Below are 16,456 nucleotides of genomic sequence, written 5' to 3'. Positions count from 1 at the left end.
CCTTGAACATATTAAATATAATTATTTTAAAGTCTTTGCTCAATTTATTATTTAAATGTCCCATTGTTCTGTTGTCTATTGTTTATTTTGATTTTGAAAAAGTTTCCTCCTTTTATGCCTGCTTATTTTAAAATTTCATTTTGGACATTGTATATGAAAAATCTTAGAAATAATGTAATGCTGGTTATAAATACAAGTCAGGTGTGAAATAGCCTAGATTACTTTAATCCAGTCCAGGTTTGAATGACTTCAAAGGCAGAGTCATGGATGGCAAAAACTGGATGGAAGATATTTCCTTGGGCCAAAAGAATGGCCCAATACATGTGTGGGGAAATGGCAGATTGTCCCTGTGCTTGGAGGAGGTAGGTCATCTGCCCTGGTGCTTGGAGGGGGTGGAGCTTCTGCTCCATTGTTCAGGGAGAGTGCTGCCTCCCCAGTGCTTGCAGACGGTGGACCCTCACCCCAGTGTTCAGGGTCAGCATGGCTGCTGCGCAAGTGCCACAAGGGGTGGGCTGCCACTCCACCAGGCCCAGAAGACAAAACATCAATCCACAGATGCCTCCTGAACGTTGAAATCTAATGGAGTTTGCCCTGCTGGGTTTTAGAATTGTTTGGGACCCATAACCCCTGTTTTCCTTCCTATTTCTCCCTATTGGAATGGAAATGTCTATCCTATCCCTGTCCCTCCAATGTATATTAGAAGGCAATAACTTGTTCTCTAGGTTTCACAGGTCCAGAGACAGGGGAATTACGCCCCAGGACAGATCACACCCATAGCTGATTGTGATGAGATTTTGTCCTTAGCATTGTTACTGGAATGACTTAAGGCTTTTGGGATGTTGTGATGGAATGAATGTATTTTGCATGTAGAAAGAACATGTCTTTTTGGGGTCCAGAATACAGACTGTGGTGGATTTGGAGCTGTGTACCCCAGAAAAACATGTTTTTAAACCTAATTCATTCTTGTAGGTGTGAACCCATTGTAAACAGGACCTTTTAATGATGTTACTGCAGTTAAGGTATGGCCCAACTTAAACGAGATGGGTCTTAATCCTATTACTGGAGATCTTTATAAATAGAATGAAATTCAGACAGAGAGAAAGCCATGGGAAGCAAGAAGCTGAAGGTAAAGGACCTAGGAAGAGAAGGGAGAGGCCAGGAGAGGCCACTATGTGCAGTGCCATGTGACAGAGGAGTCGGGGACTTGGGATTGCTGGCAGCCAGCCGGAGAATGCTGAGAATACTTTGGGAATAAAGCATCACCTAGAAAATGCCTTGATTTGGACTTACAGTCCCATTGTTTAAGCCAATCCATTTCATGGTATTTGCTTGAGCAGCCAAGGGAATTAAAACATGGGCATCTAAAAATCCCTCTTTCTCCATTGCTCTCATTTTGACAGAAGCTGCTTGTATAATTATCCCTATTTTCTATTCTTCCCTCCAGTCTCCCCCTAACCTTCCCTTCCCAGACAGACTTAAATTTCCTGCAGCCACTGGGCCATGCCACATAGTTTTCTTGACAAAAGTGGCCACAGGAACGTCTACTTTTCTTTACTAACTGCACTGGCCTGCTCTAGGGTGGACAAGGGCAATCATTCTTTGCCACACTTCTCATGCACATTAGCTTCCATCTTGATTCCCAGTGAAAGAGAAGTGCTGGTTTATACCTGGGAAATGTGGTTTTATTTTTCTGTTTCTCATTGTTTTCTATGGAGCAATCCTTGGGGATACTTTCTGGTGACTAAAAAATTAGCAAATATTATTGAGTAATGACCACAATCTGATGTGCCAAATGTTACAAGAGAGAATTATGAATCAAGCTCTATGGGAAGACAGGGGAGGGAGTTGTGAATTCAACTTGGAAGGTTAATTTTATGGGGCTGACTTTTCAGTTCCTCTAGCAACCACAGCTCCAAGGCAACCACTATGACACTAGTGGTTGCCTTGGAGCTGTGGGAGGAAGTCACACCAGATACAGTCTCATAACACCATGGTTAAGAATTCCTGCACTAAAGACAAATTGCCTGGGTTTTAAGCAGTTTTGTTTCTATTACCTTGTGTGAGGTATGGTAAGGCCAAATGCAGATGAAGGGAGTGATCAGAAGATTTTGAAAGATTTATTATAGTCACAGTTCTCAAGGGAAAGGACAGCACACCATGCAGCACACATAGGCAAAACACCAGTGTTGGTTAAAAGGCAGAGAGAGCAAGTGGGGCTGAGAAAGTGTCTTTAATGTGGTTTCTGTGAGAAGCGGGGAAGACAGTAGGCAGAGTCATGTCAGTGTGGGATTGGTTAGCAATATTTGAAAGTGGTTTCCCTGCAACAGGGGTTGGAATTATCCAGGTGTAACAGATGAATAAGTGGGGCTTGGCCACCTGGGGGTACTTATAGATGATAAGGTATCAATTTACAGAAGCTAGAAAATGTGGTTAATACACAAGCTCATCTTTCTCACTGTTTAATTTTGACCAGTTAGTTAAGTTCTTTTTAACTTAGTTTTCAAACCTGCAAAATGACCTCATAAGGTGATTGTGAAGTTACATAGTTAAAGTATATAAAGTGTTTAGAAACCTGAGTGTCACATAGTAAATACTCTAGATTTTAGCTATTATTATTGATCTATGGACACCTTTGGACTAAGGGCACAGAGCTTGGGGAGAAGGGAAGGCAGACGGGGTAAGTAAGCTTTAAAGTTTTCTTAGGCTCTGGGCCCCTCACACTCTCCCCATTCCTCTTAGTTGAAAGGAAGTTACCCCAAATGCCCACATTACTCAGACCTGATACCCTTCCTGCCACCTTCAGCCCGGGTTCTCTTTCCTGGAATTCCTAGATTCTACCAACGATGTGATGAGCCTCTCAGGAGCTTCTCTCAGTTTACAGCCATGTGACATACAGCCAAAGCTACACTCTGTCAAATGGACGGTGCAGTTTTTCTCGAATACAACATATTTAAGGATTCTGACTTGGACGAATGGTTCCAGTGTGACCAGTGTGACTTATGGACCTTGGGTTTCGAATCATTTCAACAAGAGACTCAATTTTACCATCAAGAACTTTACTCTTCACATCATGGCGGTTCAAAAGCAGGACAGTGGCTTTTACTTCCTGGAGGTCACCAATGTGTCTGGGGGAGTTTCAAACACCCGGTTTCAGGTTCTTGTATTTGGTAAGTTCCCAGGACAGCTCATCCTTCCCTTCTCACTCCTGCAAAGCTTGCGTTTCACTGCCTTTCTGATCAGAATCTCTGCTTCCAGATGGTGTTAAGGATCTCAGCCCGCAGGAGGAGTGGAAGGTCCTGGATGGGGGTTTGTGCCAGGTGAATCTGACCTGCTCAGTCTCCAGTGATGGTGATGTGAGCTATACTTGGTACAATGGAAGTGAACTGCTCCCGAGGCCAAGGAACCTTAACCACCTGGTGTTGCTTATTAATGGTGATGGCTTGCACACATTCACCTGCAATGTCAGCAACCCTCTCAGCTCGGCAAACCACACCTTCAGCTTCACCCAGAAATGTTGGAGTGCCCACAAGAGTAAGAAGAGCACTTTGGGCTATAACAGGGGCTGGAAGTGTTGGGCCCTACAACCGGACCCACATGCGCAATAACATGGGATCCCTTGGCTGCCTCTCCCAGTGCTTTGCAGCCCTTTCCTAAGAGATCTTGTCCTCTGCCTTCCTGTCCTACTCCAGGAAGAACTTTATCCCAATCAAGAATCTCCTTCTGGGAGATACAAGTTTTTCTTTCACATCAGGGAATACATAATTGTTGGGTGACTTACAATCCTGCAATGGCACCTGACCATTATTTTCTTTCTCTGCGAGACTGATGGAAACCTGCTTCCTCCTCCTGAGTGATAACTTGCCCCAAGCCATACTGTTCCACAAGAGACAACTCCACTAGAAACAGTACCCCAAGTCAGTGGGAGCAATCAGGATGATCACAGGGGTGCCTAGAAGAGCTCTTGGCTTACTGCTTATGCTCCTCCTAACAGCTACCCTGAGTTAAGTTAAGTTTTGTTAGATAAACAAAGATTTAATGTGCCATCTGCATGGGCATTACAGGGAGAAAACGTGCAGTCCCTGTCCTGAAAGAGCTTACATTCAAATCAGGGCAATAAAACTGAGAACTTGTGGGCAAAAGAGAAGTGAACAAGACTGAGGCAACATGTTTAGTGACAAGAATGTTGGCTTTTGGGGTCACGCCAATCATGGCTTCATTGTTCACTGGCTCTGTGATCTAAGGCAATTTCATTAACCTTTCTGAGCCTCCAATTTTCTCTTAGGTCAAAAGGGATGGCAATAATAAGTACCTCACAGAATTGCTGTTAAGATTAAATGAGATAGTGTTTGTAAAGAGTCTAGTCAGTGGGCACTCAGAACACTTACTTCCTCTCCCTTCTCCTTGTTGGTTGGAGAGGCTACATGCATGACAAAAACGTTAAATGAAGAGATTAAATGTTGAGGAAGAACAGTAAAGTCAGGAGTAACAAGAAGTGAAGTGAAAGAGGTGCTTGGCACATAGCTGGTGTTCAATAAATACTTACTGAGTTAAAAATAAGTGAATTTATTTGACAAGCCAGATACTTTACATATATTCAGTTATATAATTAACTCCCATAGGTAGTTAACATTATCTCCCTTTACAGGTGAGAAAACTGAGGCTCAGAGAGGTTGAGTTGCCCAAGGGCACAGAGCTTACAGGGTAGAATTAGAATTGGAACCAAGTCTATCAGATATTAACCTCCATGCTCCAGGCATCACTCCGGGGCAGGGCACCCAACTGAGCCAAGTGAGTCAGAGACAGCCTTGATGGCAATTTTACAGGGCATGAGGGAGGAACGTGGGTTTTGAGATAGCCCTGCGAAAGACAGGTAGCTATCACGTCAGCAGGTGGTAAGGGAAAAGATGGAGGACTGGGAGTTCAGCCTTCATGTCTTCTGCCTCCCCCAGATCTTGGGTTTCTGCCCTTTTTGGTGTCCATCATGGTTCTTCTAATCATAACATTCCTCGGCACCCTCACCTGCTTCTGTGTGTGGAGGAAGAAGAGGAAGCAGCCAGGTGAGTAGAAGGTGGCCGGCGGCTGCTGTTCCCTGAGCCATCTGTATGCAGGGATGTGCCTGGGAACACTGTAGCTACTTTTCCCGGGGAGTGTTGGGAAACGTGTGTGCATGGCGGAGGGAGGGATGCAGAGGTTGCTAGGCCCTTTCTCCCAGTTCATGCCCTCTGTGGTGACCACCCAGATCCCCAATATGCAGTTTTACTTGCAGGTGTCTTGCGGGGTGGGGAACTACGTGGCCTGGAGGCCTGGCATGTCAGGGGTGGCTGCTGCCCTTGTGCTCTTCAGGCTATGGGAAAGATATCCTGGGAAAAGCACAGACCTGCCTTCTTTCTAGAACCTTTTCTTGAGGTCTTGGCCATATGGGATGGAGGGGGACCTGCCAGAAGTAGAGACCTGGACAGGATGTCTTTTTTTTTTTTTTCCTATTTTTTTTTATTGACTTTGTAATAATATTACATTAAAAAAATATATATATATGAGGTCCCATTCAACCCCACCACCCCCACCCCACCTCTCCCCCCCCCAGCAACATTCATTCCCATCATCATGACACATCCATTGCACTTGGTAAGCACATCCCTGGGCACCTCGGCACCTCATGGTCAATGGTCCACATCATGGCCCATACTCTCCCCCATTCCATCCAGTGGGCCCTGTGAGGATTTACACTGTCTGGTGACTGCCCCTGAAGCACCATCCAGGGCAGCTCCATGTCCCAAAGACGCCTCCACTTCTCATCTCCTCCCGCCTTTCCCCATACCCATCAGCCACCATGTCCACTTTTCCCAGTCCAATGCCACCTTTTCTATGTGGACACTGGATTGGTTGTGTCCATTGCACCTCTATGTCAAGAGGAGGCTCAGATTCCACATGGATGCTGGATGCAATCCTCCCACTTTCAGTTGTAATCACTCTAGGCTCCATGGTGTGGTGGTTGGACAGGATGTCTTATGCAGGTCTTCACAGCCTCATTTCTTCTACAGATACTGGGACAGAGAATTTTCTGACAGTTTATAGAGATGTCAACAACCGGCAAATCAGGAGAGATGAGGTATGGCACCCTAGGAATGCGGGTCAACACAAGACACTGTAAATACAGTAAGAGAGGTCTGGAGGGTGCTCTTGGGAGGATGGCCACTCAGAACAAGGGAAAAAAGAGAACAGTTATCTTCCCAAAGTGATCCTCAGCCCTCCCCTCCCATACCTATTTTTTTATCCATCAGCCTCCTACTTTGACTATGGAGGAAAAGAGGAAAAGAAAGGGAGTAGAGGTGATGGAAGGGCTGGTCCAAAATACGAGTGCTGAGAAAGAATGGAAGAGAACAGAGCAGAACAGAAAGCAGAAGCAGAGGACAAAATACTGCTGCTGGCATTCTTGTTTCCTCCCAGTCTCACCAGCTGCGCTGAGCCCCAGAAGGAGCCCAGCCACCTTATATTTATTGTATTTGACCACAAATTCTTGTATCCCAGCAAGTCAGAGTTTATTTGCATGAGTCCCCTGATCCTTTTTCAGGCTGGGAGGATGCCAGTGTGAATAGCCACAAAGCATAGCAGTTTTGTAGCTGCCCTGTAGGCTCTGTAGGAAGAAGGTTCCTGAGCCTGGCTGAGGTGCTAGAAAGAGTAACCGTTAACACAAAACTGATGAGCCAGAGTGGGCTCCTCCAGGAACTTCTTGCCAACTCTCTGCAGGCAGTGGCCAGTTCTGCCAGGGATGTGGGAGAGGCAGAAATTGCAAAGGGGTCTGCTGAGTATCCCCCACTGCTCTGCTGGGCAGGATGTGGTGGCGGGCCTAGGGGCCTTTTCTGATTGCCTTCCTCCTCCTCACAACTGTGAGCTGCCAGGTGAGGTGTGGAGGTGGGGAGAAAGTGCCAGGAGGAGGTGTGGCACTGTGCCAGTGAGTCAAGTAGCAGCCGAGGCCTTGCAGCTTCTCTTAGGTCTGGGCTCAGGGGGGATTAGAGCGCTTTCCCTCACTGGTTTCCTTGCCTCGTACTGGGAATATCAGGGTGTGAAAAATATTAATAAAAGATGTTTTTCCTGTTGCTACTAGACCCTGGCAGCCTTATACCCTATGGATTTCTGAGAGTAACTACCTTAGCTACTAAAGGCCAAGTGCTTGCGAAAAAAAAAACCCTTTTTTTCCCAAAGTGAAGATGGCTTTAAACTAGGTAAAATGAGGAGAACTTGGGAAAATAACAACTTAGAGCAACAGAAGCCTCTTGGAGATTCAGTTCCATTACCCTGCCTCTGACTCGGGGTGCCCCTCAACCCCCCTCATCCTTCCCTGGACTTCCCCACTGTCTCCAGGCTCCAGTTTGAAAGCCTAAAACTCAAGCTTCATGCGGGCTCACTTTGGGGCCCAGCACAGTGTTTCTGGAGACACCCTACACTGGTCTCAGCAGGAGAGAAAAGTAGCAAACTTCTGTTTCTTTCCTGATGCCCATAACTCTCCAGCCTCCAAGGATGACCGAGCACTGCAGCGTCTGCCTGCCTCTGGGGAGCTCAGCGTCCACCGTGTCTAATGAACCTTGGCGGCCTCCACCCCCTCCCTAGCAGAGCTCGTACTAGTGATGTTTACCTGGGGCAGGCAGCACCAAATACCTCTAAACCACCCTTCCTATTTCCCCCATCTTCAACCTCCCTAATCTCAGGCAGGGCAGGAGGGAGAGAGGAGGGAGCGGGTCGGTACTAGTGTGCTCCTGCCTTGGCCTGGGCTCTAGGCTTCAGCCATCACTGTGGCTGACCAGGGGGCTGACTTGAGGTCAAGAGCAAACTGGCCACTGAGGCTGGGTCGAGAGAGGGGGCTTAAATGAGCTCAGGCTTTAAAACATTTCAGCCTTATAAATTTCAGTGCCCTGAGGTAAAGCCCACATCCCAGCCTTTTTCAGAGCTCTATTTTCAGTGATTATGTGACAAATGTAGTTGAGAACTCAGCAAATGCAAGGAAGGTTCTAAGTTGCTGAAGTGAAGCAAAGGTAAGGGTCCCCTGGGACAGGGTGGCTCGAAGCGATCCCTCTACAGCTGGGCCAGTCCTCCTCTCCCACTTACTGCTCCCTTGGGCCTGCTCTTTGTGCTGTGTCTCCCTCCACATGCTGGGGTTAACCAAAGATGGGCTCTCCCAGGCCCTGCCACCTGCACGCAGGCTCCTGGGAGCCCCCTTCTTTGTGCTGACTCTTACCTACAGACCCTAATCTGAAAGCCCCAGCTGTCTGCTGATCTTACCACTTCTTCCTTTTACTGTCTCTTGACCAGGAGCAGGAGCTGAATTCCCCTGGAGAAGGCAGCACCATCTACTCCACGATCCAGGTACAGGTACTACTCTGGTTGCTCTAGTCCACCCCTTACCTATCAATGGGGCTTCCTAATGCCTCCTGGAAACTCACTCCCTTAAGATCTTGGTGCTCCTGAGAGCTTGGAGGTGGTTTGGTCTAGCTGGATTAACAAGTTACTTGAAAAGATCAGTGTAGTTCTGGAGTGCCTTAATAGAGTGTAACAGAGTTGGAATGCCCGGTGTAGGTATTCCTTCTTCTTCCATGCCTGGCAGAAGGTCCAACCCCAAATAAAGTCAGAAGGAGGAGGAGGAGGAGGAGGAATCTTGTCGGGATTTGTTTTCCATTTTCCCCTCTCTGCTCCTTCCAATACTTGGAGCCTTAGTACTCTTTAACTTACCGTGATTCAACAATAACATTTATTAAATTCCTACTATGTGCCAGACACTGTGCAAAATACTTTGTTAATTTTCTCATTGAATCTCCCACTAGAGCCTTGCAAATTGGGAAACTGAGGTTCAGACATGTTTACTAATGTGTTCAAAGCTACATAGCTGGGTGGTGGCAAAGCTGAGTCAAATGGTTTCTGAACCCCCACGTCACCTCTGCCCACCACACCTCTTACACTTTGAGATTGTATGAATTCATCCATAAACCAGAGAAGAATCGTCTAATATTGGCAGCTATGATGAATTGATAGTCCTGCCTAGGGTATCTCTTCCAAGGGGAAAGCTGCCTCCTGGGGGTCAATGATGGAAATTTCTGATTAAATGACATTTTAATTAATTAATTAATTAATTAAAGGAATTAAGATCTGAATCAGCACCCTCCTTAGCTTGGTGACTGAGCTGTGAGACAAGAAAGTCCTTGGGGGCATGGTGATATACCTCAGACAAAGATTAAGAAAAGGTGAAAGGGAGAAAGGGAAAATGAAGAAGAAGGGAAGGCAATGAAGGGGAAAGGAAGAGAGGATAAATGGAGAAGGGAGGGAGAGAGAAAAGGAGAGAGGGAGGCTCTTAATCACTCTTAGGGTCACTCTAGAATTTCTGAGTTGTGTGTTGCTTCCTCTTGATCCCCTTAAGGTGATTTATTGACAGTGGGTAAAGTTCAGAGCTTCAAAGAAAGATCAAAAGAGTGATTGACATCTGCCTGATCTCTGACTTCAGCCACTTTTAACTCCAACAAGAGGAATTTGAATAAATGCAAGAAAGAGGGTATTGAGAGAGAATGAGAGTCCTCCGCTTGTCAGTCTTAAAAGAAAGATAGTTACCTGCCTTAGAGGACACCTGGTTCAGGTCCAGAGAAGGAAGGCAAGTTGCCAAAGAGAAGCATTGAGATGTTGAGGACAAAACCCTGGAGAGTCTTGGGTTGAATCCTACTTCTGCCATGTAAACACACTGTCTGACTTGAGGTTATACTATTTGCCCTTTTAGAACTTCATTCGTAGTATGGGTCAAATTATGATAATTCTTTTTGTATAAGAGTGTTACAAGAGTGAGGAGAGAATAAGTGCTCAAAAATAGTAGCTGGAATAAATACTAGTGGGACCAGCACTCAGGTTTTCTCACTTCTTTGCTAGTCCAGAGTTCTTTTCACTAACACTTTAAAGCTTTCTGGGTAGAGTTGAGACAGAGGATTGGAAGAAATGAGATGACTTCTCTAGGGTTGTGCTTGATTTATGCTTCTGAAATGATTTTATTTCTCTTTTTGTTAGCATTCTGATTCCACAACACAAGACACTGTAAAAACAATATATTCATCTGTACAGCCTTCCCGGAAGGTGAGTCTCTTTCTCTGGGGTGAGGAAGAGATGCTATTGATGTAGGTGTGTATTTTCCTTGTGCATACACACACATGTGTGCAGGCATATGTTTGCAGACAGTGCGTGTGCATGCCCCAATGAGCTGTTCTCTATTGTGTGTGTCAAGAGCAAAAGATGGCTTTCTGAGTAGCTTGTGTTAAATGACTGTGGATAAATATTAATGAACCAACTAGAAATGCCTTTCTGGATCTGTCTGGAGAGAAAGAACAGCTCCAAGACTCAGAGAAGAGTGGATTAGGGGAGATTCTAGAAATTTCTGTGGAAGGCAGAAGACAATCAGAGATAGGTGGTGCTTTAAGCAGAAGGATCACAGAACCTACTAAAGCCAGTTGAGGCTATGGAGAAACACACTTTAGAGGCTTCCAAGGCAGGCGCAGCCTGGAGCTGGAGAGAGATCATATTGACGTTCAGGGAACCGGACAAAAGGTTCTGGCCAGACATCTGCTGGTGGAGGCCTCCAGACTGAGGCAACCTGTCATGGCCACCTCAAATCCTGCTCCAGGCTGAGCTCACAGATCTCATGTGTACCTGGAATCACAGTGTAGGGTCTCCTGGTGCACATGATTATCTTTTTCCTCCTGGTCTTGTTGTCACTGCCAACAAGAGAAAGATGGGTAGGAAGAGTGATGTTCCCAAGGCTGGAGTCACAGTATGAAGCTATAAGCCTTAGCCTGGTAGTACAGGAAGATGGGAATCCACCAAACTGTAGAAGTGTTTAGTACATGCAGGTCAGGGACCATGGTGGGTTTTTCAGACTTTCCATTTGACCTCCTTCCAATAAGTCCATCAATCAGCTTTGATCACCCATGACAAATATTTACATGTATATTATATGTTACAATACATGGACATACAGACATTCACATGTACCAATTCATGCTTTGGAACTATGTTATGAAAAGTCTGTCTGATTTGTAGTGGTTCGCAAAACCATTGTGCTCAGGTTATGTGTTAGGATTGATACTTATGTGTGTGTGTCAGAAATGTTTAAAAAAGGTGTGTGTGTTGTGCATGTGTATTGTGCTGTGTGTTGAGGAGTTATGTGATTTGGGTCAGTATTTGTATTAGGTTTTTCTGAAGGGTATGTATGTACATGTATGTGTGTGCCTAGGGTGTATGTATGTGTGGATTTTAGGGTTATGTGAATGTAGGATATTAAACCCTGACTTTGGCTGAGAAATGCCACATCATAGGCAAGTATGCCTTGTGCCTTCACTGGAGATCAGAAACACCATTATTTACTCTTGAAGTAGGAGATTCTATTCACTTCTGGCTGAGGGTATTTCAGGGCTTTCCAGGCCATGAGTCTCCTTTGAGACTCTACATAGTTTAGGAGTGGGACACCTCTTATCTTCAAGTTAAGCACTCTTTGTCATCTGAATTTCCAGTCTGGGTCCAAGAAGAGGAACCACAGCCCTTCCAACAATTGCACCATCTATGAAGAGGTAAGATTATGGAACTCCTAATGGGTTTAGTGCCCTTTTAGTTTCCTAGACTGCTCAAAACAAATACTGTGTAACAGGTGGGGTTAAACAGTGGAAATTTATTCACTCACTGTTTTGAGGCTGTGAAAGTGTCAAAACATCATCAAGGTGTTGTTTTCTTCCTGAATATTGGCTGCCAGTGATCCTTGACTCCTCTCTTATGTGGCATCTTCTGGTCTCTCTATTCTTTGCTGGGTTTCATTGATTTCAGTTCCCTGCATCTGCAGCTTTCTCTTTTTCTGTCTGAATTTCATTCTCTTATAAAGGACTCCAGTAATAGGATTAAGACCCATCTTGATTGAGGTGGGCCACACCTTAACTGAAGTGACCTCATCAAAAAGTCTACTTAAAATAGGTTCACACCCACAGGATTGGTTAGGTTTAAGGACATGTTTTTCTGAGGTACATAGAGCTTCAAACCACCCAGTGCCCATAGTCCCGAAGTCTAACCATAGCAGGGTGTACTTAGGCAAGGATCATCCATAGAGGGATTTTAGAATTCTTCTAATCCAAACCTTCATTTTAGAGATGAAGAAACTGAGGCCCAAGGAAGGTGAGTGTCTAATCCTAGGTCATAACATGTGTTGGTGTTTGATTCCTATGGGGAGCTCAGGTACTAAACTAGGTCAGTTCTCAGGTTGGTCCCCAAGCCATGGGCCACAAACGTGACAGCTCTCCTTTCCAAGGGTTTATGCATGGGGGTGAGGGGACAGATAAGAGAATCAAAGTGATTTTCTAAGGTTAGCAAGTAATCAGAAGCCATGCTAGGACTTGATGGGTCTTAAGCTGCTGCCAGGGTGGACACCTTTCAAAGGTGTCCTCTGAGCCTGGTGGCCAACTTGATTCTCTTCAGGCCAGTTAAGGAGTGGAAAAGAGGGAGCCAACAGTTATTGGGGGTTAATTACATGTAAGGCAGTCTTCCAAGGGTTTCACGTGGATTGTCTTACTTAATCCTCACAAATCTTTGAGGTAGGTATAGTTATAACTCCCAGTTATACCTGGAGAAATTAAGGTATGAAAGGACCCCTAACCATCAGCTTCATACTACCTCTTAGCAACCACCTGTGGTCTAATAAAGGGGTTGCCATTGGCCACAAAGGAGAGTATGGGTGGCTCAGTACAAACTGTATAGCCACTGGAAAAACTACCCAGGAGCTTACCTTGGGTCAGCAGTACCCACAGGGTTCCTGATAGTTCAGCTGTGCCCAACATAAAGCCAGCTCGACAGTGCAGGTTTATAGGGGACACTGTGTGGGCTAAGGCTGGTCTAGTGGGGTCATGGTAAGTATGCTGTTAAAAGTGCTCTGGAATCCAAAAGAACTGAATTCAAGTGCCTCTTTTCCTTCATATTTGTCATTGATTCTGATTAATTTATTTCACTGCTCTGAGCCTCATTTTCTAAATCTGTAAAATGGGGATAATAATTCATACCCCACAGAGTTCTCATAAGGAATTCCTAATGAAAGGGTATGGCATTTCTCTTTCTTCTGCAGGTTGGAAGGAGTCAACCCAGAGCCCAGAATCCTGCTCGACTGAGCCGCAGGGAGCTGGAGAATTTCCATGTATATTCATAATTGCTGCGGCTGTTCTCATCTTTCTTACATACCAGCATCTGCTTTGGAAATTGGCACAATGGAGTTGCCACTTGAGTCTCTACAGAACAGTTTCTAGTCTGGAGAGGATGTGAGAGATTGTTCATAGTCTATATTTTGCTTTAAAAATGTTTCTAACAGTCATTTTAAGAGTAACACTGCTAAATAATATCTCCCAACTTATAGACAGGAACAAGAAAAGGTGGAGAGGTTGGATCGCTCACAAAAGACTCCACAGCAATTTCAAGCACTTGTAATCTATACAGTGCTTTGTAAATGTAGGGTATTAGTAGTAGTAGTATGGAGATTCCCTTTCCCTGGTTTTCTAATCTGTTGGAATGACAACATTTCTATACCCACCCACCCTACCTCACCCAGGTCCATCTTCCAAAGCAAGAGGAAGGGAAGATAATGGTGATTCAGAGGAAGTAGAAACAGCCCCTTTTGAGGTGGACTAACTGGCTGTGTGTCAGCTGGCAGATTTTCCAAGGTGGCCAGGACCTGAGCTTTAACCAAATAAAGAGGAAAAAACTTTACCTCCATATATCACACTTTTACCTCAGACCAGTGTTGATCTCAAGGGGAACTGGGGAGGAGCAAGAGTAGATGGTGCAAAACAAGTAGAAGTCTACCCAGAGCACATATGTTACTATTCATAGGGCTGTGAGACCAATTTTTTTTTAATTAAAATTTTTACAATATGATGCCTGATTGACAAAGACATGTTATTAGAAATATATTTTGTATTCTTCACAATTTTTTTCTCAGAACTGTATTCTATCTGAAACTATGAGTCCTGATGAGTGTGCCCCATGGTATCCACTGGAGGGAGAGTTCAGACTAGAGTGCTGAAGATGAGACAGTTGGGAACTAGACCTAGCCTGGGCTCTCCCAAGTGTTCAGGCCAGTCCATCCAGTGAGGCTGGGGGGAGCATGGCTGAGGCTTCGACTGAGCCCAGGAAAAGGATGAGGGTAGACCAGAAAAGGTACTACCCAGTGACACCAACAGATCATACTGCCTGGAGCCTGGTTCTTCAATTGCCCTGCCCTGTGTTTGACATATGAATTTAATATAAAATTGTGCTGTATAATACATAATTAAAATTATGCCTTAATTAAATTTATGTGTTTCTCCATACTCTGCACTTTTACTCTCTATAGCTGCCAAATGGTATTTGTGGGCTATCAATAAAAACATTTGTTTAAGTCCTGCTCACCTCCTGGTAAGCTATCAGCATCCCCAGCCTTGTTCACAGGGGCCATTCCGTCTCATGAAGAATAGCTGAGGCATTCACTGGTTTCTTCCCGGAGAGATGTGTGAACAAACCACATCCTAGAGCAAGTATCAAGGTTGGGAACCAGGGAAATATATTCAAAAGGAATCATCTAGCTGGGTGATTTGAGGCTGGTATTAGGAGTTGAGTTACAGGGTGAGGGGATTTGGTGAGCAGAGGGAACAGGAAATTATGGGGATCAGAGCAGTCCAGATGAATAATATGTTACTGAATTTTATTTAGGTTCTTGACTATGCTGGAGAAATGAATTTCAAGAGCATGTCAGGTGAGTTATGCTAGTAATTTATTCAGGTAGGGAAAGAAGAAAAATGGGAGAAAATAACAGATAAGGGGTTCCAGGCAGAAAGGAAGGGGCTGAAAAGTGATAAAGAAGGCTGATTTACAGACTACAATTCCCCATCATAGATTATAAATGTCCAAGGTTTACTTGCGTGAACAAATGGCAGAGGAAAATCAGTGAGAGCGGTGTGCAGAGGGCAGGACATGTCCACAGGCGAGAGAGTGCTCGAGAGAGAGAGCTCAGGCCTGGGGCCTGCCTTTTGAATGGTTAATTATCCCACCCTTTGCTAATGGCAGGGGAGGAGTTCTAGCTGTTTACTGTTTTGATTGTTTATTTCTCCCATCAATCTCCCAGGAAGGTCCAATGATAAAGTCCTTGGGGAATATCCGGGGCTTCTCCTGGCTTCCAGAGGAAGTCTTCATCTAGGTGGCAGAATCTTGGGGAGGGTCTTCCAGCAGCCATCTTGGGGTTATTGATGACCATGTGTACAGGTTCCAGATCTGTCTATTGATTCCCTATCTTACTAGCTGGCTTCACCTAGAGACACTGACCACTGGCCTTCACTGGCTGTGGTAGTTTGAGTCTTTTGTGGATGTTAGAAAATTATTTTCTTAAATTGGTACATTCCTGTGGGCATGAACCTATTTTAAACCTTTGATTAGATTAGATCCAGTTAAGGAACATTTGATTGAATTACTCCAGTAATTTATAGCCCAGGGTAGTCTTAATCCTCTTACTGGAGCCCTTTATAAATGGAATGACTATATAGAGATAAAGGCTGCAGACATAGAGAAAAACTCCTAGAAGCTGAGAGAGGAAGCCCTGGAAGCCAGAAGCTGAAATCAACAAACCAGGGAGAGAGAAAGTTGCAGGAGCAGAGAGAAAGCCAGAGGCAGCCAGGAGCTGAAAGCAATGGAATCTGAAGGAGAAGGCAGAAATAAGCAGATGCTGCCATTATGCCCTGCCATGTGCCTGATCACCCACAGCTGCAGGTCAATGAGAAAGCATCTCTCATGAAGCCTTGATTTGGACATTTTCTCAGCCTCAAAACTATAGGCTTTTTTTGGTCTTTATTTTTTTAATGTTACATTAAAAAATATGAGGTCCCTATATACCCCACTCCTCCCCCCACAACAACAACCTCCTCCATCATCATGAGACATTCATTGCATTTGGTGAATACATCTCTGAGCACTGCTGCACCTCATGGTCAATGGTCCACACCATAGCCCACACTCTCTCACAGTCCACCCAGTGGGTGATGGGAGGACATACAATGTCCAGTAACTGTCCCTGCAGCACCACCCAGGACAACTCCAACCCCCAAAAATGCCCCCACATCACATCTCTTCCTCCCATTCCCTACCCGCAGCAGCCACCATGGCCACTTTCTCCACACCTATGCCTCATTTTCTTACGATTCGATTACGAATCACAATAGTTCATGAATAGAATATCAGTAAGTCCACTCTAATCCATTTTCTATTCCTCCATCCTGTGGACCTTAGAATGGTTGTGTCCACTCCACATCTATATCAAGAAGGGGCTTAGATTGCACATGGATGCTGGATGCAATTCTCCTGCTTTCAGTTGTAGGCACTCTTGGCTCCCTGGTGTGGTGGTTGACCTTCTTCACCTCCATGTTAGCTGAGTGGGGTA

At 45.1% G+C, this 16,456-nt stretch overlaps 2 protein-coding genes across 4 annotated transcripts in view; both read left to right on the top strand.

Annotated features, from left to right (window-relative positions):
- Window positions 1-14,360, top strand: part of CD244 (CD244 molecule) — a 65,046-nt gene extending 50,686 nt beyond the window's left edge. For 2 of the 3 annotated variants that reach the window (XM_004448388.4, XM_004448389.4), the window contains exons 2-9: window positions 2,832-3,167; window positions 3,256-3,531; window positions 4,950-5,057; window positions 6,042-6,109; window positions 8,308-8,361; window positions 10,039-10,104; window positions 11,535-11,591; window positions 13,124-14,360. In XM_004448388.4, the coding sequence (XP_004448445.1) occupies window positions 2,832-3,167; window positions 3,256-3,531; window positions 4,950-5,057; window positions 6,042-6,109; window positions 8,308-8,361; window positions 10,039-10,104; window positions 11,535-11,591; window positions 13,124-13,204 (1,046 nt within the window). In that variant the 3' untranslated portion in view covers window positions 13,205-14,360. Of the gene's footprint in view, window positions 1-1,993; window positions 2,065-2,831; window positions 3,168-3,255; window positions 3,532-4,949; window positions 5,058-6,041; window positions 6,110-8,307; window positions 8,362-10,038; window positions 10,105-11,534; window positions 11,592-13,123 lie in introns of those variants that run through there. The other variant, XM_058309968.2, reaches the window with a different exon arrangement.
- The window catches only part of LOC101428943 (intelectin-2), a 399,980-nt gene that overhangs the window by 151,987 nt on the left and 231,537 nt on the right, over window positions 1-16,456 (top strand). The gene's annotated exons all lie outside the window — the stretch shown is intronic.

The sequence above is a fragment of the Dasypus novemcinctus genome, chromosome 13 (genome assembly GCF_030445035.2).
Source record: "Dasypus novemcinctus isolate mDasNov1 chromosome 13, mDasNov1.1.hap2, whole genome shotgun sequence".
Lineage (NCBI taxonomy): Eukaryota > Metazoa > Chordata > Mammalia > Cingulata > Dasypodidae > Dasypus > Dasypus novemcinctus.
Note: the sequence above shows the minus strand (reverse complement) of the source record. Positions and strands in the feature narration are given on the sequence as shown.